This window comes from Podarcis raffonei, chromosome W, assembly GCF_027172205.1.
Source record: "Podarcis raffonei isolate rPodRaf1 chromosome W, rPodRaf1.pri, whole genome shotgun sequence".
In the NCBI taxonomy this organism is placed as follows: Eukaryota; Metazoa; Chordata; class Lepidosauria; order Squamata; family Lacertidae; genus Podarcis; species Podarcis raffonei.
Window position 1 is genome coordinate 26,806,094 of NC_070620.1, and position 24,839 is coordinate 26,830,932.

Below are 24,839 nucleotides of genomic sequence, written 5' to 3' on the forward strand. Positions count from 1 at the left end.
AAGATCATCGGCCTTCACAAACAAGGAGCAGGATACAAAATGATAATGAAGGCACCATATGTTCCTAGAGACACTGTTAGAAGCATAGTTTGCAAGTTCAAAGTTAAATGAACAGTGGTTACACTACCAGGACAGGGCAGAAAAAGGAAGCGATCTGTGGCAGCAACCGGATTTCTGAGACGGTAGGCTGGGAAAAATGCACAAGTGACTGCAAACGAGCTGCAAACAAGTGACTGGCAGCAGGCATTGAGGTTTCAATGAACACAGTAAGGCATGTACTGAACACAGAAGGGAGAAACGTCTTGCCATCAGTGAGGAAGCGGAATCTTGGGCGTCTTTGGACTTTCCAACAAGACAGTGATCCCAAGCATTCCTCAAATTCCACCAAGCCTTGGTTGCAGAAGTAGTCCTGGAAGGTTCTATAGTGGCCATCACAGTCAGCTGACTTGAACCCCATAGAAAATCTCTGGTGGGATTTGAAGAAGGCGGTTGCAGCATACAAACCCAAGAATATTACTGGACTGGAGGCCATTGCTCATGAGGAATGGGCTCAGATTCCTCAGGAACGCTGCCAGAAGCTGCTGTCTTGCTATGCATCTTGTTTGCAGCAGGTCATAGCAGCAGAATTCTGCTCTACTAAGTAGTAAAGATGCTTGCCATGAAGGGGTTGAATAATAGTGAGACTGAAAAAGTGAGTATAAATTGCAATTTTAGCTGAATTTGAGGAAATTGGCATGATTTGGGTCAGGAATCATATTCCAAAAGCTCCAAATTGGGGGCGAAACCCCCCCAAAACCTGGGCACATAATCTGACATGATTTGGCTTAAATTCCAAAGCACTCCATGTCCTGATGCAGAAGCGTAATTTTTATAATAAACCTGATTAGCAATGGGGGGTTTGAATAATTTCGATTGCAACTCTGTCAGCTGGTGTATTTTGTGTTAGTATTGCAGTTGAAGCCTTGGAATTAGAGTAATAGGGATATTCTGTATCTGAAAAGCCTGCCAGCTGGAACTTACTTTTTCTGTGTATAACTTTGTCCAGAGCTGTTTCCTGTGTCTGTTACTTCTGCAGCAGTAAAACATTTGTTTTTTTTAAAAAGATATTAAAATTTCAACATTTTACAAAAATAAGAAAAAAGAAAATACAAAGTAAAAACAGTTAAAAACAAATCAGTTTTTCCAAATCTTATCTTTCATTTGCTTGTTTCCCTGACCTCCTCACACATCCCTTTTTTGTATTCCAGTTCAATTAGTTAGTTCAGCAAATCCTTTCCCTTTTTGATTTTATCTTAATCTTTTATCTTAATATATTATAGCTTTATATTATCACCTGTTAACCATTTTATATATTCCTTTATAACATTGCTACTAAAAACCGCTTAACTTCAATCCAACACCATTCTAACATTCCTTAATTTTGCAGTGTTTCTGTAAATAGTCTTTCAATTTCTTTTTTTTTTTTTTAAATAATTTTTATTAACAGGCCAATCACATCATATTGTTCAAATCACATTAGTTCCAAATTATACAGCCAAATTTTAAATTTTTGGGGGGGTACCCATATATCAAGCTCCACACGAGTCCAAAATTCCGGCTAAGTAAAGACTTCACTTATTTTACTGCATTAATTAATCAGTCGTATCCAGTTCAGTCCAGATAGGTCTTTATATATTTTCTTCATCTTGTTGTTGTCGTACATTCCTTTCTTTGCGATCTCTGATGATTCTCATAAGCAGACTGAAAACTGGTTTCTCTGTGTGGGATTAGTCCAGGACAGCCCTGTTCAACACCTCCGTAAACAAAATTAATCTTCATTGTCTTTTATTTTTCCAGGCTAGCTGAATAAATCAAATAGATCAAGGGGCTCTGTCAGATCAAACTTCAGTTTCGTACTCCTTCTCTTTCCAGCATTCCTGATTCTCCTCCCCCATCTCTCTTTTCTTTTCTCCGGCAGCCTGTCATGGCGAGACGCCATTTTTTTACTGCATCATAAAAATTCCTCAGCGTCCACCGATCTTATTTTCCACCTCCCACACAGTCTTAAACTTCTGCTTATGCTTCTTAAAAAAAAACGCAACGATCTTGTTTCTTTCTGGAGTGGAGGGTTATTTTTGTCACATCATATAAAGAAAAAAAAAGAGTTTTTCCTCCACCCCCCTTCGTTCCAAACATACAGTCTCTTGGTGATGACATATCAAAAGATTTACTTTTCCATCCGTCGCTTTCAGTCGCAGAGATCCATTATTCAGCAGCCTTATCTGTTGAGCTTTGCTTGATATATGTGCTTCAGCTTCATTTCCAATCATCTGTTTCCAATTATAATTCCAGGCTGAAGCAACCAGCACGCGCTAATCGGAATCGGCGTCAGGAAGAGCTGACCTCACCGAGGGCTCGTGCCAAGTGTTCTGCACCCCCATCTCTCGGATCAGGGGGTGCATTGTGAACACCGCTGGCCAGGCAGCACCCCACCACATCCTGGTGGGGAGGGAAGGCTGCCTACTTCCCATAGCAGCCCCTAAACTACCTCATGTGGGTCAGAGAGATGTTATTGTCGGCCCCCAATAGTCTTTAAATTTCTTCCAATCTTCTTCCACCGACTCTTCTCCCTGGTCTCGGATTCTGCCAGTCATTTCCGCCAGTGCAGCAGTAAAACATTTGGACCTTACTGACTCTGCTTCTCTGTGATGACTTTTACAGCAAACATGACTTGGAGCCACACTTCACTGTGTGTGGTCTTACCTTAGATTCCCAACATACAACTTTCATTCAAGATTGACATGTGTTACAAGGGAACTCTTAGCAAAATGGGAAATCTCATATCCTTAGATATCATGCATCAGGTTCAAAGACACTTTCCCTATGCACATCTCCAGTCTGCACTTAAAAGTGTGTGAACACATGCTTAAGAACAATGGGACTATAAATGGCACAGCTGGAAAAACTTAACAAGTTAACTATTTAACTTTAGGGAAGTTCAAAACTTCTGAAAATGATATACATTGTTTCTGTTTCTGTTGCAGACTGCATTCATAGTGTTCCAGTGGCTCAGATGGGGAACTACCAGGAATATCTAAAGAGAATGCCTTCTCTACTTCGGGAAATTGACCCAGACCAACCCAAAAGACTTCATACTTTTGGTAACCCTTTCAAGCAGGATAAGAAGGTAGGTAGAGCCTACTGTAATTAACCCAGGGCACTCGCCCAAAAAAATTTCATGACTCTGAGTGAGTGGAGTTGGTATTTTGTTCCAAAATAACAATACTGCTAACTGATCTTAATGGTTGATTATGTGTTTTCCAGGGCATGATGATTGATGAAGCAGATGAGTTTGTCACCGGTCCTCAGAACAAAATCAAGCGTCCAGGAGAGACCAACACCCCTGCCTGTCTGAAAAGAAGGCACAGTATGTCTCCACTGTTAAGGAAGTCCCAGTCCTCACCAATGATAGTCAATCATGTCAGTGTGAAGGGGGCCTCCTCTGCTACAGGGTCCCCAACCAACGCCACCCTCAAAGCTATGCCAGCCTACAAAGGTAATTAGAACTACAGCTTAGCTGCAACCTATCTGACTTTTACTTTGTTCCTTTTACTTCTCCTTTGTGCTTTTTCTGCTAAACCCTCACTAAACAATTCCCTTTTGCCTGCTTAGGTATTTATATTATTTATATTATTATTATTTATTACCCTGCCCATCTGGCTGGGTTTCCCCAGCCACTTTGGGCAGCTCACAGCGTATCTAAAAACATAATAAAAACATCAAGCATTAAAAACCTACCAATACAGGACTGCCTTCGGATGTCTTCTAAAAGTTGTGTAATTCTTTATCTCCTCGAAGGGAGGGCATTCCACAAGGTGGGCACCACTACCAAGAAGGTCCTCTGCCTGGTTCCCTGTAACTTCGCTTCTCACAGTGAGGGAACCACCAGAAGACCCTCGGAGGAGGACCTCAGTGTCTGGGCTAAGCAATGGGGGTGGAGACGCTCCTCCATGTATACTGGACCGAGGCTGTTTAGGGCTTTAAAGGTCAGCTTCAATACTTTGAATTGTGCTTAGAAATGCACTGGGAGCCAGTGAAGATCCTATAGGACTGGTGTTATATGATCCCAGCGGCCACTCCTAGTCACCAATCTAGCTGCTGCATTCTGGTTAGTTGCATTTTTCGAGTCACCTTCAAAGGTAGCTCCACGTAGAGCGCATTGTTGTAGTCCAAGCGGGAGATAACCAGGGTATGCACCACTCTGGCGAGACAGTCTGCGGGCAGGTAGGGTCTCTGCCGGCGTACCAGATGTAGCTGGTAGACAGCTGGCCTGGACACAGAATTGACCTGCGCCTCCATGGACAGCTGTGAGTCCAAAATGACTCCCAGGCTGCGCACCTGGTCATTCAGGGACACGGTTACCCCATTCAGGACCAGGGGGTCCCCCGTACCCACCTGTCTCCCCAAAACAGTACTTCCGTCTTGTCAGGATTCAACCTCAATCTGTTAGCCACCATCCATCCTCCAACCGCCTCCAGACACTCACACAGGACCTTCACTGGTTTCAATTTAAAAGAGAGGTAGAGCTGGGTATCATCCACATACTGGTGAATACCCAGCCCAAACCCCCTAATGATCTTTCCCAGCAGCTTCATATAGATGTTTAAAAGCATGGGGGAGAGGACGGAACCCTGAGTCACCCCACAAGTGAGAGCCCAGGGGTCCGAACACTGATTCCCCAACACCACTTTCTGGGCACGGCCCAGGAGGAAGGAGTAAAACCACTGCATAACAGTACCCCTTGCTCCCAGCCCCTCTAGACAGTCCAGAAAGATGTCATGGTCAATGGTGTCAAAGGCCATATTGGCTGGGTCCGAATATGTTTTTTTAAGAAGCAGTTTAATAACTGCCTCTTTCAGCAGGTCTGAGAAGGCTCCCTCACAGAGGGAAGTGTTCACCGCCTCACGGAGCCCATCGCCCATCCCTTCCCGGCTCGCTTTTATGAGTCAGGATGGGCATGGATCAAGGAGACAGGTGCCTGGAGTTAGAATGGCGTCCAGCAAGACTTCTTCCTGGCTCCAAGCAGAGTATCGCAGCAGCGGTGTGTGCCTTGTGTAGGTGCAATACGCATAGTCCGTACACAAGCTTCTTGCTAATCTAAGAAGGCTTTAATCATGTACAGCAGAACATCATAAACCAGCCGGGAGATCGAGCAGACATTCTCTCTGGCTCATCAGCGAAAAGTGAAAGCAACTCACACACAAAGATTCCCGTATGTGAAAGAAACCACACCTCAGTAAGCAGAGACGTCACACAGAACTGTTTAACCCTGTAAGTTCTGATTCTCCTCACAAGGTGGTCAGTTTCACTCATCCAAGCAGCCTGTCCACATCCTCGGAGGTAACAGATTGGAATTGATCCTATACAACTTGACTAGACCCTAGCACTCTTCCACCCTGGCCCTGCTCCCACGGTGGAGTCTACCTCATTCCGAATCTGAGCGACTTTATCTGCTAAGAACTTTGTAAAATCATTGCGGGAGATCTTGGGGTGGTTCCATTAGATTGTGAAACAGCTGAAAAAGTATCTTGCTGTTTTCTCCAGATGCAGTAGAGGCAGAGAATAAAGTCCTCTTCGCCGTTGCTGTTGCCACTTGGTAGGCTCGACGTTGAGCTCTATCCCGTGTCTGGTCCGATTCAATCTCGGTGATTGTTTCATCACCCTCAGCTCTGGTGAAAACCGTGGGGCTGTCTGGGCTCCACATTCCTTTATATATATTTTTGCAATACTTCCAATAATGCTCCTTACAAAACGTCTTGCAAACCTACAAACGTCGTCTGATCTTCACAAATACTTTTCAAATAGTCCGTAAATTTACTCCAGTCTTCCATTAATTTCTGGTCCCACCGGTTTCGAATCCTTCCTGATTATCTAGTTCTGGGCTCCACATTCCAGTGGGCCACCAGGGAATCAGCTAAAAAGCCATCAGCATGGGATAAAACATCCCCTACTACTCTTTGGAAACCATCTGGATCCATTAAGTGGCGGGGGTGGTCCATCTGAATCAATCCCACCTCCCTGCAGAGGGGAAGGGTTGTGGAGAAGTCTAGTTGCACCAGGAAGTGACCCGATCATAGCACTTCCTTTGTTTCACTTTTAATTAGTGTCAGATTACCCACGTCCGTAGAGGAGAACACCAGGTCTAAGGCATGTCCGTGGCTATGGGTTGGGCCAAACTTATTCAGGGACAGCCCCATGGAGACCATGCTTTCCACAAAGTCCCGAGTGACCCCCCTCCCTTTTAAATGTTTTTTATTGATTTTTCATTTCAACAAATTTTCAACAATCATCTATCCACTTCCTTACCCAACACGATGCTGAGCACTGACTTCCCTCCCTCCCTTCAACGGGTTTTCTTATTTCAATCTCCTTTTTGCAATTTATTATTATATCCTGTCCATATCATAAGATTTATTTCAGTCCGCTAGAGTCTTCAAATTTCTACAGTTATTACAGTCATACCTTGGGTTGAAGTAGCTTCAGGTGAAGTATTTTTGGGTTGCGCTCTGCGGCGACCCAGAAGTAACAGAACGCGTTATTTCTGGGTTTCGCTGCTCGCGCATGTGCAGACGCTCAAAATGACATCATGCGCGGAAGTGGCAAATCGCAACCCATGCAGGTGCGGGTTTCGCTCTACTCATGATGCGAACGGGGCTCCGGAACGGATTCCATTTGCATCCAGAGGTACCACTGTATTTAGATAATCCATAAATTTACTCCAACGTCTTTGGAATTTTGTTTCCTCTTGGTTTCGGATCCTGCAGGTCAGTTTTGCTAGTTCCGCATAATCCACCATCTTCGACTGCCATTCCTTCACTGTTGGTCAAATCAAATTTATTAAAAACGGTCACAGACCAGATTAACTCGTACAGCTAGTCAGCAAAGCATAACACCGGAAAAAACAAAGGACAATTTCAATACAGATTAGGCCATAACAGCAATTTAAAATTAGACAGCATAAATAAAATTAAGTATTTGCCTTCGCCTGCATATTGGCATTGGAAAGCTCTTGTTTCCTGCGCCTAATAGCGGCTACACAGAATTTGGCAACATTGATCGTAATTTCAGGAACCTTATCTTCTACCAAGGCTCTCATACGTTGGAGTTCTGGTTCATTTTTAAGCTTTTGTAGAACTGGGGCAATAAAGGTCAGGCGTAGATCCTCGTAGTAACTACAGTGCAGCAATACATGCAGATTTGTTTCCACTTCCGATGAGCCACATGGGCACACACGTGACTCATATGGTTTGCCCTCATATCTGCCTAGCAGCAGGGCAGAGGGCAGAACGTTAAATCTGGCCAGGGTAAAGGAGTGTCTGTACTTAGGTATTTGTAAATCAGCCAGATAATTTGCGGGTGAGAACCCTCTCCCAAAGTCTCTAATTGTGGCATGTTTCTCCATTTTGCCCATATGACATTGCAGCTCTATGTCCCTAATGCGTTGAAGCACTTGACTTCTGGCTCTCTCGTATCCTGCCGCTATCAAGATCTGCGGGGAGAATCCCAAGCTTCTTATCTTTTCAAACAGGGAAGCTTTCCAGGTAGAATGAAAGGTGTCTAAGAGTGTTAAAGGAGCCAAACCGGCCGGGAAAAAAATAAGTTTTAACCAGTAGTGTATCTTTAGAATCCACAACCGCGCGTTAACGGGTGGTTGTCCAACTTCTAAGCGGACAGCTATATTAGATACACAGGGGGGGATCCCCAATAAACACCGATAGAATTTTGTTTGAAATGCCTCCATAGGCGCAAAATTTTTAAAACTGCAAACCTGGGATCCATAAGTGAGTTGTGGGAGTATTTTTGCAGCAAAAACCTGGGAGGCCGCCGGAACGTATTTACCCCCTTTCCCGTGAAAAAATCTTGTAAGGGCTTTATTGGCCCTTCCTGCATTGGCAATGGCGTTTTTCATCTGTTGGTGCCACGAGACCCTTTCCTGAAAAGTTATTCCCAGGTATTTGAAAGTTGCTACCTGGTCAATAGGTTGACCATTAATTCTCCATATGTGTTTCCTTCTTTTCTTTGAAAACACCATAATTTTAGATTTGCTGTAATTTATTGATAGTTGTTCCGCTTGACAATAGTCAGCAAGTGATCTCAAAAGCTTCCTCAAGCCAACGCAGGAAAAGGAGAGTAGGACTGCGTCGTCCGCATACAGAAGCACCGGGAGGGGCATACCTGCCAGATTGGGAGGGTGGGCATTTTCTTTCGCCATATTTACTGCTAGAGAGTTGATATAAAAATTAAATAGCGTTGGCGCGAGGACACATCCTTGTTTAACCCCATAGTGCGTTTGAATTTCTTTAGTTAGATGGCCTGACTGATCGCATCTTACCCTCACCCTGGTGTTTTCATATAGATCACGGATAAGGCGTAATAAGCGTTTATCTATGTTTGTAGCGCCAAGCTTTTCCCAGAGTCTGTCCCTTGGTATTAGATCAAAAGCCGATTTAAAATCCACAAAAGCTGCATATAAAGACCCCCCTTTTCTAGAGTATTTGTCTGCCAGGTGTTGAAGGATAAGGGCCTGGTCTATAGTTGAACGCTTTGCTCTAAAACCTGCTTGTGCTTCTGATAGAATATGCTCTCTTTCCATCCACTCCACTAATTTATCACATAAATGAGCAGCATATAATTTACTAATAATACTTAATAGACTGATTGGTCTGTAGTTAGCTGGCTCAGTTCTGCTTCCTTTCTTGAATATTGGAATGATGATGGCTAAACCCCAGTCCTCGGGGATAATAGCCGTTTGATTTATACTAGTGAACAAGGCGGCTAGCACAGGGGCCCACCATTCAACATTTGCCTTAAGAATTTCTGGTGGGATATTGTCAGCACCCGGGGCTTTCCCTGATTTAAGAGATTGAATAAGGCCAGTAATTTCTTCTGTGGTTACAGGGGGCCATTCCTTGCCAAATTCACTTGAAGCAGGAAGCAGAACTGGGACCAGTTGATTTGATGAATATAATGAGAGGAAATAGGCCTCTCATGCTCCAGCTGGTATAGAGTATTCGACTTCGATCGGGGAGTCTCTCCAGCCCTTTGCGATTGTTTTCCAAAACGTGGCAGAATCTTTCCTTCGGGAGGCCTCCACTAGGCACTGCCATTCCTCCCTTTGTGACTGGAGCTTTTTCCTGTTAATCAAAGCTTTATAACTGCGTTTTAACTCAAACCAGTCTAATGGAAGCGAAGGTAAGTTCGCTGATCTATAGTTCCTGTACTTGTCCAGCAGGAGGCGTTTCATAGCCATGCATTCTTGGTCAAACCAAGGTTTGGATTTATTAGAGTGTAGAGATTGCCGTGGCGTTTTTTTGTTGGTCAGATAAGGTTGTAGAGACGAAATCAGTTCCCGGAACATATCTAATCTAGCCTCAGGAGTTGGGGAATTAACGAGGTTCTCCTTTCTAGCAAGAAAAGTATCTGAGTGAAGTCTTTCCGATATTTCATCACTCAATTTGCTGGACCATTTAATGCGTGAATATCTTAGCTCCATGTTTTCGAAACATGGGGCTACAAGTTTATCAGAGCAGAATAGATCTTTTCTTACATCCAGTATTAAACAGAGCGGTAGATGGTCGCCGTCAACCCTCTCCACCACTTTACATTCCCGTGCTCTGCTCAAAAGGTTAGATGACACCAGGACGTAATCGATAGTGGAGGCTCCCATGTTGGATATAAATGTAAATTCCCCACTGGGTTCTCTGTCAACACGACCATTTAATACAGTCAGATCCAGATTGTTGGAAAAACGTAGGAGGCATAGGCCTGCGTAGTTGCAGCCCTTGTCTTTTGAGAGCCTTGGGGGAATAGAAAGGGCTTCTTCAGAAATGGGAGGTACGTCATGGAAATGAGCATATAACGCTTCGTCTGATTGGCCAATTCTGGCATTTAAATCCCCAGCCAGCAGCACTGCCGCTGCAGGAGTTTGATTCATTAGCTCATCGACATATGATTCTAGCCTATGCCAGATATTTTTGATAAGCTGCTTGCCTCTTTGGGGAGGGGCATATATATTAATCAATAGAAGTGTGCAATATCTGCATTTCATTAATAATGCCATGGCCACACTGCTCAGAGGCTCCAGCTCGACGAAAGATGCTCTCAGCCTTGTGGATATTAGAATGCCTAGCCCACCCTTAACTCGTCCCCCTTTGTTGCTTGGTGAACCTGCGAGCGAAAATGAGGCAAAACCATTTACATCTAAATCCCCTGTTAGCCATGTCTCTTGCAGGAAGACTATATCATGATCTTGAATAAAATTGACAAATGATTGGTCAGTCGCCTTGTTGAGCCAACCAGCAATGTTCCATGATAAAAATTTAAGATTGGCTTTATCACAGTCGAGTCTTTGTCAATTATTAGCTAATGTACTTTTAGGGTTTATCGCTTTATGTATCGGTCGCCTATCGACTTTGTATGGCGGGCTATCCAGCCGCTCTATGATTTCAATAGGTGGATGCAAAGTGCTCACGTTTGTGAACACCGGATCTTTATTATGCATAAATTCCTTCTGTGGATATTCTGTTGCGGCCTGATTTTGGCCCAATTCTGTTTCATCTAGGTATCTCATTTTGTCCCATACGTCTGGTGGGGTCACCTTAGGGATATTTCTCCTTCGAGGGGGTGATGGAGTGCTCTCCTTGAAGGGTGGCACGTTCTCTCTTGGTGGAAAGTTAATCTCCGCTTTGATCTGAAGGTTACGTGTTGTGGTCTTTTTTTGGTCCCCCTTAATAACCTCGTTGCCAGAAGCTCTCTCGGCCAGCTTATCTCTTAGCTTGTCTAGTCTTCCCAAGATGTCAGTTTGTATTAATGGTGGGAACATCCAGAATTGGTCAATTAGGATATTTTCTTCTATAGTAAATAAATCCTCACCTTTGCTCACAAGGCATTGCGGATTCTGTTTGTCAGGCCAGAATTTTGAGAGTTGTTTCCCCTTTCTAAGATTTGCCTGCTTAGTTCTCAAAAGGGGGCTCAAAGGAGCCTTATTTTCAAAGAGCCTAAGTATTGTTATCCGTGCTTTTAAAAAGGCAGGTCTTGACCTAAAAATAAACTTGGCCAGGTTCTGATCCCTAAAAGTGGTCAGTGCTCTCACTGAGTGACCATCATAATGTAGATATTCCACCGAGATGATATCATTAGAATTAACCATTCCTGGCAGTATGTCATTTAGGCTAGATACAAAGTTCATTATTCGCTGTTTCCCTGTAAGGAAGCCCTTAGGCTTCGGGAAGTTCGTGAGTACCAATTTGTGGGGATTTAGGATCAAATTCCAATCTCTTTCCTGACTGGAGGCTTGCCAGGTCTGAAGGGGGGTATCATCTCTACTGAACACTTCCTCCTCCCCGCTGTTCGATTTGCTAAGTGTTTTATTGCCTTCATAGGTAGAGGCCTCAACTTCCGCAGCATCAGGTTTGTTAAATAGTTGGTTATCCAGGGACTGAATTGTTACTTCTGCCTTCTCACTTGCTACTGGAGTCAGCCTTGGCGAGTCCTCCTTAGCCGGTTGCTGTGTAACTATCTTTGTTTCTCTCTTTTTACCCTTCTTTTTGCTGCCCCGTGTGGTCGATTTATTTGGGGCCGAGGGAGGAAGTTTAAACAATTTCTGCCAATGTATGCTTCGATTACTGCAGGTATACTTGGCTTTCCTTGTTGTTTTGATATTTTTACTTTTCTTCAACTTCACTGTTGGTAATTCCTGTATTTTCCATTTTGGGCCTAACAAAGTTATAGCAGCAGTCGTGGCATACATAAATATGCTTTGATCTGCTTTTTCTATTTCCTCTCCCATCAAGCCTAGCAAAAAAGCCTCTGGCATATTTGGGAAAGTATACTTGAGTATCTCTTTCACTTCGTTATAAATCAGTTCCCAAAACTGTTTTAATTTCTCACATGTCCACCACATGTGGTAAAAATCTCCATCCTTCTCTTTACATTTCCAGCATACTTTACTGCTCATCCTATACATTTTTGCTAATTTAACAGGTGTTAAGTACCAGCAGTACATCATTTTCATAATATTCTCTTTTAAGGCAGTACATGCTGTAAATTTTAAACTCTCATTCCACATTTTCACCCAAGCATCGTACTCAGTGTTATACCCAAAATCTTATAGGTCTTCGATTTCCATCCTTTATCTGTTCTCATTAAGATCTCTTCGTAAGTAGCCCACCTCCCTTTCATATTCAACTTCTTTACTGTTAGTACCTCTACCAATGATATCCACCACGGTGTTTTCCTTTCCAACAAATTTTTGTTTCTATCCCAAACCTCGTATAGAGCACTCCTTATCAAATGGTTTGTAAATCCTCTGTGCACTTTCACTTTATCATACCAGAGATAGGAGTGCCATCCAAATCCGTTCCGCGATTCTCTTCGTCTAGCGGTTTTTTCGTCTTGCAAAGCAAGCCCATTGACAGCTTAGCGGATTAGCGCTACAGCTGTCAAGCGGCTTTCAGCGATCAGCTGTTAAGCGGCTTAGCGGCTTAGGAAAAGGGCGAAAAAAGCGGAAAAACCCGCGGGGGGACGCAATATTTTTTCGTCTTGCGAAGCAACCCCATAGGGAAATTCGTTTTGCGAAGCGCCTCCAAAACGGAAAACCCTTTCGTCTAGCGGGTTTTCCGTCTTGCGGGGTACCACTGTATGTCTTACATTATCTCTTAATTGTCAGCCAGGTAAAAAACCTGCTTGGTCTTTGTGAATCAACTCGTTTAGAATTACTTTTAGTCTATTCGCCATAATGTCTGTGAATAGTTTGTAATAATTATTTAGCAACGATATTGGTCTAAAGTTCTTGACATTCAAACAATCTGTATCTTGCTTAGGGATTTACATTATATGCGCCGCTTTCCATGTATTTGGTATCTTTCCTCCTTTCAAAATATTGTTCAATCACCTCCCAAAGGGTCAACTGTCCACTAAGAGTTTTATAATATTTTGCAGTGAGACCATCAGGTCCTGGAGCTTTACCTTGTTTCCTTCGCTTTATTGCCTTTTGAATCTCTTGTATAGTTATTGGAGTATTCAATTGTTCCCTTTTTTCTAATGGGATCTGTTTTCCTTTATGTATTTCCAGATATCTCTCTATTTTTTTATATCTTGCTTTTCTTTCCTATATAGTTCCTTATAAAATCCTTGAAAGGCTTTCCTTATTTCTTTTGGATCTTCTGTCAGTTGTTCTCCTATCTTTATTTTGTTAATTATGTTTTGACTTTGACGTTTCCTTAATTGCGAAGCTAGTAACTTCCCAGTCTTATTTGCTGATTCAAAGTTCTTCTGTCTCATTAATTTTATCTTCCATTCCACTTCCTGGCTCACCAACATGGAGAATTGAGTTTCCAACCTCTTGATAGTTTGTTTTATTTGTTCATCTTTTGGTTTTACTGATAGTTTTTTTCTCATTTTCCATGAGATGAGTCAGGATTTCCTCTTTCTTTCTTTCTTTCTCTTTTTGGGGGAGGCTATTTTGCTGTATCAGAAAACCTCTCATTGTCAATCAAATCAAAAAACGTCTTTGGAAGTTTGCCCTCTTTTGTTGTTTTCATTTTCGATGTTCTATCTAACTCTGGCATCACCACTCCATTACAATTCCCCATTATTATTATTTCCTGATCCATAAATTCCATCAATCTTTCCTCCAGTTTTCCAAAGAATTCCCCCTTTATTTTCATTTGGTGAGTAGAGTCCCACCACAATCAATCTCTCACCTTGCAGCATTATTTGGACCACAATCACTCTCCCTTCCTCATCTTTGGAGATCAACTTAGGTTCAAGTTTCTCTTTTATATACAAAACCACTCCTTTTTTATTTACATCTGAAGTTATAAATTCTCTACCCAACCTTTTATTAATCAAAATGTGTCTGTTTCTATCCAAATTCCGTCTTTTCAAAACATGCTCAATTTTATTTCTTTTAGATTTGTCATTAAGTCCATTTACATTCCAGGTTATCAATTTCAATGCCATTTCTCTAATCTGTCAACCCAGTGGCTTTGTTATCAGTATCTTCTTCCACCTCTTCTTCTTCCTCTTCTCCTCCCTCTCCTTCCTCTTCTTCCTTATTTCTTTCCTTCTTCTTTTTCTCCTCCTCTAGGCCATGATGGGGTCCAGCAAATCTGGGGCCAACAGTATTTACCTCCATCTTTCCTAGTTCCTTCTCATATCTTCTTGAAAATTTCTTAACTTCCTGAGCATCAGTTAATTTAATCTTTTGTCCTTGTAATAAAAAGAGATCCCTTCAGGAAATTCCCACCTGTGTTGAATTCCATTTTTCTTCAACAATGTCACTAATTGTTTATAACCATCTCTCTTTCGTAAAAATCTGGTAGGGATCTCTTTAAAAATTATGATTGGTGTTCCATCTATGAGTAGTTTGTTGTTATAACTCATTCTCAGAATTGCATTTCTCATCTCTAATGAGTTAAAAATCATCAAACAGTCTCCAGGTAATTTTTTTTTATTTAGTCTTTGCTGATCTTACTTTTATTCTAAATGCATTCTCAGCTGACTACTCAATTTCATGTTCTTTAAGGTCCATCCATCTTGCCAATTATTTAATCATTTTTTATTTTATATCTTCATTTGCCTCTTCTGCTACACCTCTGAATTTTAAATTCATCTGCCTCTGATGCATCTCCATCAAAGCCACATTGTCCCAGATTTATTCTTGTACTTTGCTCAATTCTGTTACTTCTTCCTTGATCTGATCTGTCTCTTTTCTTGCCTCCTTAACTTCTTTCTGAGTTATTTTCACTGATTCCTCCACTGTCTTGGACTGAACCGTCAAGTCTTTAATTTTATTTGAGAGTTACCCCACCACTCCCTCTATTTTCTTATCCAAGGTTTCTTGTACCTCTGCTAACTTTTTCTCAATATGTTGTTCATTTTGTTTAAATTCTTTTATTTTTAGGCATAAGTTATCCAAATCTTTAATTTCTTCTTATTTGGACAGTCTCCTATCTCCTGGAGTTCCTACAATTTTCCCCCCATTTTTGACATTTTAAAAACTTATATATCACAATATATTACTTTGTCCACCAGAGGGAGCGTATGTTCAAGAAGAGCAAAAAGAAGGTTATTCAGTAATTATAATTCAAATATTTACCCCTAGATGTCACCTGGTGTCTCTCCCTTCCCCCCACTATGACTTTCAATTTCTTTGTCTAACAGACAAAACGTTACTCCAGGGAGATCAAGAGAGACCAGTATATATCCACATAAGTATAGTCCAAAAATCAAATAATGTAAATTAATATTAAAAGTCTCACTATTAGTCCCACAATCTCAGAGTATCCTCTTTTGTTCTTCCACCACTTGTTTTATTCGGGTTCATCAGGCAGGTGCTGATGTTGCCAGGGAAACTCCAGTGGCCGAGGCAGCCACTTGCAAGCAGCGCCAGCAGCTGGCAAGGCAATTTCAGCAGCATGGTGGGCTCTGCAGCAGCCAGCTAATCGATTGCTAGGTTTCAACAATTCATCATTACAGGATCCCTCTTAAAGTGAGAACTTTGCAACCCCCACTTCCCCACTTCATTCTCTTTGATCAGACAACGGAGTGCGGGAGAGGGGGAGAGGACTGCTGAAAAAGGGCAGGGGAGGTCCTGGGAGGTGAGAAAGCAAGCAAGGCAATGCAGCTGGAACTGGGAAAAGACGTTTGTTGAAGTGGAGCAAGGAGGAAACCCTCCAGATTGCCTCTGAATCATTTAAAGACACAGCATCCCCTGGGGAAGGTTGAGATTTCTTCATCAAGCCCTGCCATTATCCCAAACCAACTGTCACTTGGTCTCCAAGGCCTGTAATTTCCTCCCAAACCCAAGAGAAGGGCAAAAAAACTTAGGAAGAGTTAACTCTTACCACAGTCTTTGGAAGGAAAAAATGCCTTCCCACCCTCTGCCCAGCTTAACGCTTGTCCCCCCTGCCCTGGTGACCCAACAAACAGACACAAGGTCTCAGTTTACTGCCAGTTTCATTATTTCACCCAGATTGGCTCTCTGTAGCCCCAAAAGCACGTCAAAGTGCAAGTAGATAAATAGGTACCGTTCTGGTGGAAAGGTAAACGGCGTTTCTGTGCACTGCTCTGGTTCGCCAGAAGCGGCTTAGTCATGCTGGCCACATGACCCAGAAGCTGTACGCCAGCTCCCTCGGCCAATAAAGCGAGATGAGCGCCGCAACCCCAGAGTCGGTCATGACTGGACCTAATGGTCAGGGGTCTCTTTACCTTTACCTACCCCCAAAAGAAGAAGCCATGGTTGAACTGCCCCTTTAAAGAAATGGATATGACACATGAAAAAGGAAAGTTAAAAACATTGCTACTAGCAATATATCACAGCTTCTATAGTAGGGGTATTTAAAATGAGTCGTCACAGCAACACATAGTTAAAAGTAGAAGTCAGCAAATGTGTCCCTTTTTGCTCTTTTTAAAAATTTATTTAATCGTTTTTTCAATAATCACCACCACCACAAAAACACATACAACAAAAACCGCAATAACACTAATAACACAATTTAACATTTCAGATTTAAGTACTGATATACCTATGACTACACCTTTTTAACAATATTTCCCCACCTCTCATCCCCCTACTTCCCACCACCGTCCACCTTATCGCTTAAATATTCCTTCCAGATTTCTTCATATTTATCCATTCTTAATTTGCGTCGACATGCAATTTGTTCATATGTGGCTAGTCTGTCCATATTGTCAATCCATGTGCTCAATGGAATCTTTTTGCAGCTCTTCCAATTCATCAGAACAAGTTTTTTTGCTTCTAATATGGCACGGTACATCCATTTTTTTTGACCCCTTGTAATCTCCCACGTTTCCAGTATATAATTTAGAATTAAATTTAATTCCCCTAAATAACAATTTATTTTTATTACTCTTGCTATATATCTCTTCACCTTGCACCAAACTGATCTTATCGGGCAGTTAATCATCATATGTACTAAGTTTGCATTTTTATTTCCACATCTCCAGCAGTTGTCTGCATTTGTTGTTTTCTTCTTGTAAAGTTTTGCTGGAGTCCAGTGGACTCTGAATATTATTTTCTGCTGAATAAGTCTTAGTCTTAGATCCATAGAGGCTACTTCTGATGATTTTATACTTGACTCCCATATATCATCTGTTATTGGTACCCCTAACTCTTCACTCCATTTTTGTCTATAATATTCTAAATCATATTTCTTCCTGTTAAGTAAGGTTTTATATAGTGCAAGTGTAGAGGTTTTTGTTTTTGTTGCAGAAATTAAATCTTGTAGCAGCATGGGTGATTCCGATGCTGCTATAGCGTCAAGACAAAACTTCCTTTCCGACATATGTTTCAATTGGATGTATTGCCATTGTGTTCCACTGGTTAATCCATACTTTACTTGCAAGGTCTTAATATTCCATAAATGTGTAATTTTCATCAATTAATTGATTCAATGTCAAAATACCTTTTTTATCCAATTTTGCCAAATTATTACCGTATTTTTTGCTCCATAGGGCGCACCTGACCATAGGGCGCACCTAGTTTTTAGAGGAGGAAAACATGAAAAAAAATATTCTGAATCAAATGTTGCACTACACTATTTAAAGCAGCAAAGCCTCTTGGGGGCTTTTCCCGCCTGCCTCCCCCCTGCATTCGCTCCATAGGACGCACACACATTTTCCCTTGCTTTTTATGAGGGAAAAAGAGCGTCCTATAGAGCGAAAAATACGGTACTTGATTTCCAATTTTTAATTTTGGGTTTGCCCATATTGTTAATTTCTCATGCTGATAAGGGTCATCCTTATTATTTTTATTTATATTCGTCCAAATTTTTATAGGTGCTTTAATAGTCTCCAGAATAATAGGATATTTCATAAAATTAGAGCCGAGTTTAGTCCACCCTTCAAGAGGTTCAAAGAAACTATATTTGAGAGTAGCCCAATTGGGATTCCTGCTAGCTCTCCAGTCGTTAGTCTTACTCAGCAGGTAGGCCTGGTGATATAGTTCCAGATTTGGGAGACCAAAGCCACCTTCCTCAGTTGGAAGTTGCATTTTATGTAGTGATATTTTTGGTGGCTTTGTACCCCATAGGCACGATCTAAATAGTTGATTTATTTTTTGGAAGTAAAATTTTGGAATATGTATTGGTAATCCTCTAAGAATGTATAAAAGCTTTGGAACAATAGTCATTTTGAGGACATTAACCTTTCCCCAAAGGGAAAGGTTTAGAGGTCCCCACCTTTCAATATCAAAAGTAATCTCATTTATAATTTGATTGAAATTTAATTTTACAATTTGGTCTATATCTGATGAAATCATTATACCCAACTATTTAATAAAGTCTTTGTATATCTGAAATTGATGGTTTCTATACAATGTAGCCCTTGGCCCAATTGGTAAAATCTCTGATTTTGTCCAATTTATAGAATATCCCAATATTCTGCCAAAGGTTTTTATTTTCTCCATAATTTTTGGAATTGTATCTTCTGGTTTTGTAATAAATAAAAGGATATTGTCAGGGAACTGCCATCTGAGACGCAGGAGGTGAAAGGGCTCACAGAGGGTGAGAGAGAACATTCAGCTGAGGAGGGGACCAGCAGGGGGAGAAGTGGATTTCCAAGGGAAAGTGAGTCGGAGGGAGGGCTCAGAGACACTTCAAGCGAGAACAGTGGGGAGGTTTCAAGACCTCCTGTAGGGACACCCACTCCTCGCCGGAAACTGTCACGTCGAGAGTCCAGAAGACGCGTTTCCGTTAAGGAGCTTTTATGCTGGAAGAAGTTCCGTAAACGCCCACTGTCCGATTCAACGAGCGACTGATGGAGCCATGCTTAAGGAGCTCCATCAGAGACAGAGGTTTGTGGACTTAGCCAAACTCTGAGGGACTAGGATTTTACGCACAAGCAGCTCACCATCCCATCACAGATATCAAATCGCAAATAATACAATTTTGTAATTATCTTTGTTGTGTTTTGCACCCTTGATATGCTCATCCTGAATTATTGTTCTTGTTAATGGTTCCAGGCACAGATTAAATAATAACGGAGAAAGAGGACATCCTTGTCTCATTCCTCAATTTAAACTAATCAAATTCGAAATTCTTCCATTGTAACAATCCGGGACGTTGGTTTTTTATAAATCATTTTAATCCAATTACAGTATTCTATAGGGAAACCAAATTTACGTAACACAAACCCTATGAATTCTTTATATATTCTGTCAAAAGCCTTTTCTGCATGTAATGACAATATCATAAACTCCTCTTCATCTTTATTTAAATTTATCAAATCTATTGTTAATCTGATATTGTCTGTGGCTTGTCTTGTTTTTATAAAACCTGTTTGATTACTAGGTATCATGTCTTGAATAACCTTTTGTATTTTTTCCGCCAATATTGCATTCAAAATCTTTGCATCAACATTCATTAATGATATTGGTCTATAATTTGCACATTTATAGGGTCTTTGTTAGGTTTTGGTATAATTATTATTAAAGCTTCATTGAATGTTGTAGCAGATATACCTTTATGAGCTATTTCCTCATAGACTTCTAGAAGTCTGGGGACTAGTAGATTTTTGAATATTTTATACCATTCTATAGGAAGACTTCCCATTTCCCATTGTTTCTATTACATTCTCAATATCTGATATATTTAGGGGTGCTGATAGCATATCTTTTTCATATTCGTCAATAGTTGGTATTTTAATATCTTGAAAGAAGTTTTCCAGCTCATCTTCTGATATATTTTCCGGCCCTTCATATACCGTATTTTTTCCTTTATTTCCCCCCCCCCCAAAAAAAGCAGGTCGGGGCAACCGAACCAGGTCGAGGAACAGCGGGATGGTGGCGCTGCGCCTCCCTGCTGTCCCCCGAGCTTGTGGGGCTGGCCGATGTCTGCCCGGCGCGAGGGGCGCTCTGCTTCAGGGCGCCCCGCCCACCGGGCGGCAGGCTGCTATCCGCAGCGTGGGGAGCCCTGCGGGGAACTCCTGCAGGGCTCCCCACGCTGCGGATGTCTGCCCGGCACGCGGGGCGCTCTGCTTCAGGGCGCCCGGCCCACCGGGCGGCAGGCTGCTATCCGCAGCGTGGGGAGCCCTGCGGGGAACTCCTGCAGGGCTCCCACGCTGTGGATGTCTGTCCGGCGTGCGGGGCGCTCTGCTTCAGGGTGCCCCGCCTGCCGGGCGGCAGGCTGCTATCCGCAGCGTGGAAAGCCCTGCGGGAACCTCCCGCAGGGCTGCCTAGGCTGCGGATGTGTTCCCAAAGCGCTGGGAGCTCTGCTTTCAGCGCACCCGGCGCTCCGGGAAGCAGACTACTATCCGCAGCCGACCCCTCTCGCTCTCCAAGCTTCAGCGAAAGCCTGCATTCGCCCCATAGGACGCACCCAGATTTCCCCTTCATTTTTGGAGGGGAAAAGGTGCGTCCTATAGGGTGAAAAATACGGTAAATTTTTTGTAGAATTAAAAAAAGTCATTATTGATATCTATTGATGAGGTTGCTGCGATGTTATTTTCATTTCTTATTAAGGGTATTATTTGGTTCGCTTTCTTTTGTTTTAAATGATTAGCTAGAATTTTTGTCGGTCTTTCACCCTGTTCCCAATATATTTGTCTTAGACTTAGTAGGCTGAACTCAATTTTTTGAGCTAGTATATTATTCAGTTCTAATGTTAGTTGTTGTATTCTTTCATATGTAGCATTAGATGGGTTATTTGACATATAGTGTTTTTAAAGAAATTTTTAGATTTTTTTTTCTTTTAATCTTTGCAGCTTAGCTTTGTTGGCAGAGAAGGATATTATCTTCCCTCTGATGTAAGCTTTATATCCTTCCCATTCCATCAGTCTTGACGTTGAAGATTTGTAGTTATTTTAAAAATATATTTATGTTTCTTGGGTTATATACTGAATGAAATTTTTTTCGTTTAATAATGATATATTAAAATACCATCTCCTCACACCTTCCTGGGTTTTAGATAAATTATATTCCAGCATTACTGCTGAGTGATCAGCTATAATGGGAATATCAATGTCACATTGGCTAGTAAAGGAATGTAATGATTTTCATGTTAGAAAAAAGTCAATTCCTTTTTTGCTCTTCAAAATATGGCAACCCTGCCTGATTTGGCTCATAATTGAATCTATTAACCTTTTCCAGGCAGTGGGCATCCAAAAACAGCTTAGGCTTAGGTGGATGACAGCCAAAGTCTTAGTCAGGACCTTGAGCTTGTTTGGAGGTTCTAGCAGGGGAGCGCAGCTATCGTATACCCTTGACCGAAGAACGGTACACTCCTTCTATCTGGGATGGTCGTCCTCTTCCACCGAGCGCGCAGCTTCGGGAGGAAGGGGACACCCGCCTAGCCAGCCAGATCAGCCAAATCAACCCTGGCGATCAATGGGGTGACAGATGTCGCAGCCAGATCGCCCTCACATCCCCACTCATGGTCTTCTATGTGCCGCTTTTATAGACCTGAAGGCGGCTTTTGACAGTATCTCTAGAGAGCTGCTATGGGGGAAATTGGCAAAGTGGGGCATAGATAAAAGGCTGTTGTGGCTTATGATCAAATTACATGAAGGGACGGCCGCTAGGGTGAGGTTAACACCTGAGGGCGATCTCACAAACTCTGTACCAATAAATAAGGGGGTACGACAAGGGTGCATCCTTGCCCCCTATCTCTTTAACCTCTATATTAGTGACATGAGAACTCCCCTAGTTGAGGCCCAAACCACCATTCATGCACCTAGGCTTGCAGACTATCGCTGCCCCTTACTATTGTACGCTGACGATGCGGTGATCCTCTCATATTCAAGAATCGGTTTGAGGAGGGCCTTTAAGATCTTCGCGTTATATTGCCAAACAAATTTACTTACTATTAACCATTCCAAATCTAAAGTCCTAATTTTTTTCAGGAGTCGTAAATTGTATAGGTGGGAACTCGAGGGGAAGCCAAATTAAACAAGTCTACAAATTTCAATATCTAGGAATTTACTTCCAGCATAATATGGGATGGAAAGCGCATATCACATACTTACAAAATAAGGGCAAAGCCCTTATCTACGCTCTATTACGCTTTTTCTTTACAGAGGGGGCTATGCATGTTCCATCTGCCTTAAAAGTTTATAGTGCAAAAGTGGTTGCAACTATGGCCTATGCGGTCCCTTTATGGGGCGCTTTTGTAAACCTCATGCCTCTGGTGACATTGCAAAATCTTTTTCTCAGACGCCTTTTGAAACTACCCTCCTGTGTAAGCAACTCGGCTATTCGCTTAGAACTTAAGACCCCCTCCTTAGAGATCCTGATGTGGAGACATGCCTTTAATTACTGGCTGTCCCTTTGGCATAAATTGCCCAATTACCATCTTATTCAGTGCCTTTGGAGAGATGAATTTACCAGCCCATGGGCAACAAAAATCCATTCCAAACTGTTGTCTTATGGAATCTCGCCTTCCGATATACTAAATTTAGATCTAATTACAGCAAAAAAGGTCATCAAACAAAGATTGGAGGAGGTTGATTTGCAACAAAATCTTACTACAGATGGAGGTACATGTTCCCCGATAAATCAGGGCATTACGTTTATGTCCCAGATACCTCGATATCTGTCTACCTTATCGGTTGCGTCTCATAGATTCGCTTTTGTTAGAGCCAGATTTAATGTGTTCCCCTCAAATGTGCTGAGCAATAGATTTTCTAACGGTAAAACCTCTGTTTTATGCGCATGTGACAACAAATCAATAGAATCCCTTTATCATATCTTGTTTAATTGTCCTTTATATATTGTTCCCCGATCAAGGATTCTGAGCTCAAATCATTTTGGAAACTGTTGCTAAACCACCTGAATTACATCTAGTTTATCTACTCCTGGACATTGACTCTTATAGAACATTACAGGTTGCCAGATTCCTGAATTCAGTTCTTTCATATAAAAGACTTCATGGAATGCTGCATGACTATTAAAAATCTAGTAAACTCTATCCACCATCTTTATATTCAAGGCCACAATATGGTACATCTAGAGATTGTATGTAACGTGAAGGAGATTATGCGTTGAAATATTTTAGTTGATATTTTAGAATGTAAAATGCTATTTTATTTATTGATTGGTTTTACCTTGTGGGCTTATAGCCGAATAAAGTTTTATCTATCTATCTATTAGTCAGGCTTCCTCAACCTTGGCCCTCCAGATGTTTTGAGACTACAATTCCCATCATCCCTGACCACTGGTTCTGCTAGCTAGGAAGCATGGGAGTTGTAGGCCAAAAACATCTGGAGGGCCGAGTTTGAGGAAGCCTGTTCTTAGTCTTTGAGTGATTCACATAAAGCTGTTCTTCATATGCATCCCCAAACAATTTCAGCAGCCTCCATATGCCAATTTGGGTCTAGAATAACAGAAGCATATCATCTGTATAGCAATAAGTTCAAATTTCATGGGCCTGTGGACACAGGAAAAGTGGTTTTTACCACACAGATGGGCAATAATATTCACGTATACCGTATTTTTCGCCCTATAAGACGCACTTTTCCCCCTCCAAAAATGAAGGGGAAATGTGTGTGTGTCCTATGGGGCGAATGTAGGCTTTCGCTGAAGCCTGGAGAGCGAGGGGGGTTGGTGCACACCGACCCCTCTCGCTCTCCAGGCTTCAGGAAGCTATCCGCTAGCTGTGGGAGACCCAGCTCTCCCAGGGCTAGCGGAGACCTTGCCTGCAGCCAGAAGCTTGGGGCGCGCTGAGCTCCGCACGCCCCAAGCTTCGGGATTAGCGCAGTGGTCCGCTAGCTGTGGGAGAGCCGTGTGAAGTCGCGGGGCTCTCCCAGGGCTAGCAGAGACCTTGCCGGCACCCAGAAGCTTGGGGCACGCTGAGCTCCGCACGCCCCAAGCTTTGGGATTAGCGCAGCGGTCCGCTAGCCGTGGGAGAGCCGCGTGGCTCTCCCACGGCTAGCGGAGACCTTGCCAGCACCCAGAAGCTTGGGGGTGCTGAGCTCCGCACACCCCAAGCTTCGGGTTTAGCACAGCGCACCTGGGAGGGAAATAAAAATTTTTTTCCTTTATGTCCCCCCCAAAAAACTAGGTGCGTCCTATGGGCCGGTGCGTCCTATGGGGCGAAAAATACGGTATATTAAACAAAAAATGGATTAATAGACAACTGTGCCTTACACCAATCATTGTCTATTTCTGCTGCTAGCTGACCTTCCTTGCCTATTCTGACTTTTCCTATATTTCCAGTATGCAAAACCTTGATTAAAAGCAACAGTCTTCTATCTATCCATCCCCAACCTTCATAATTTGAACCAGAGTATCTCTCTGTTGATTCTTTTTTTTTTTTTTTTAAGGCAGAGGTCAAATCTAAAAAAACTGGCATATGAATATATTTTGGGGGCAATGGAATATTTCTGTCTTGGATGATTTAGAACAAAGCACTGGGCAGTCTCCTGTACATTGTTGTTGTTTAGTCGTTTAGTCGTGTCCGACTCTTCGTGGCCCCATGGACCAGAGCACGCCAGGCACTCCTGTCTTCCACTGCCTCACGCAGTTTGGTCAAACTCATGCTGGTAGCTTCGAGAACACTGTCCCACCATCTCGTCCTCTGTCGTCCCCTTCTCCTTGTGCCCTCCATCTTTCCCAACATGAGGGTCTTTTCCAGGGAGTCTTCTCTTCTCATGAGGTGGCCAAAGTACTGGAGCCTCAGCTTCAGGATCTGTCCTTCCAGTGAGCACTCAGGGCTGATTTCCCTAAGAATGGAGAGGTTTGATCTTCTTGCAGTCCATGGGACTCTCAAGAGTCTCCTCCAGCACCAGAATTCTAAAGCATCAGTTCTTCGGCGATCAGCCTTCTTTATGGTCCAGCTCTCACT

At 42.4% G+C, this 24,839-nt stretch overlaps 1 protein-coding gene across 6 annotated transcripts in view; it reads left to right on the forward strand.

Moving 5' to 3' along the window:
* Window positions 1-24,839, forward strand: part of LOC128405944 (integrator complex subunit 6-like) — a 138,115-nt gene that overhangs the window by 105,496 nt on the left and 7,780 nt on the right. For 5 of the 6 annotated variants that reach the window (XM_053372986.1, XM_053372988.1, XM_053372990.1 and 2 more), the window contains 2 exons: window positions 3,024-3,166; window positions 3,304-3,535. In XM_053372986.1, the coding sequence (XP_053228961.1) occupies window positions 3,024-3,166; window positions 3,304-3,535 (375 nt within the window). Of the gene's footprint in view, window positions 1-3,023; window positions 3,167-3,303; window positions 3,536-5,583; window positions 5,712-24,839 lie in introns of all 6 variants that reach the window. The other variant, XR_008328380.1, reaches the window with a different exon arrangement.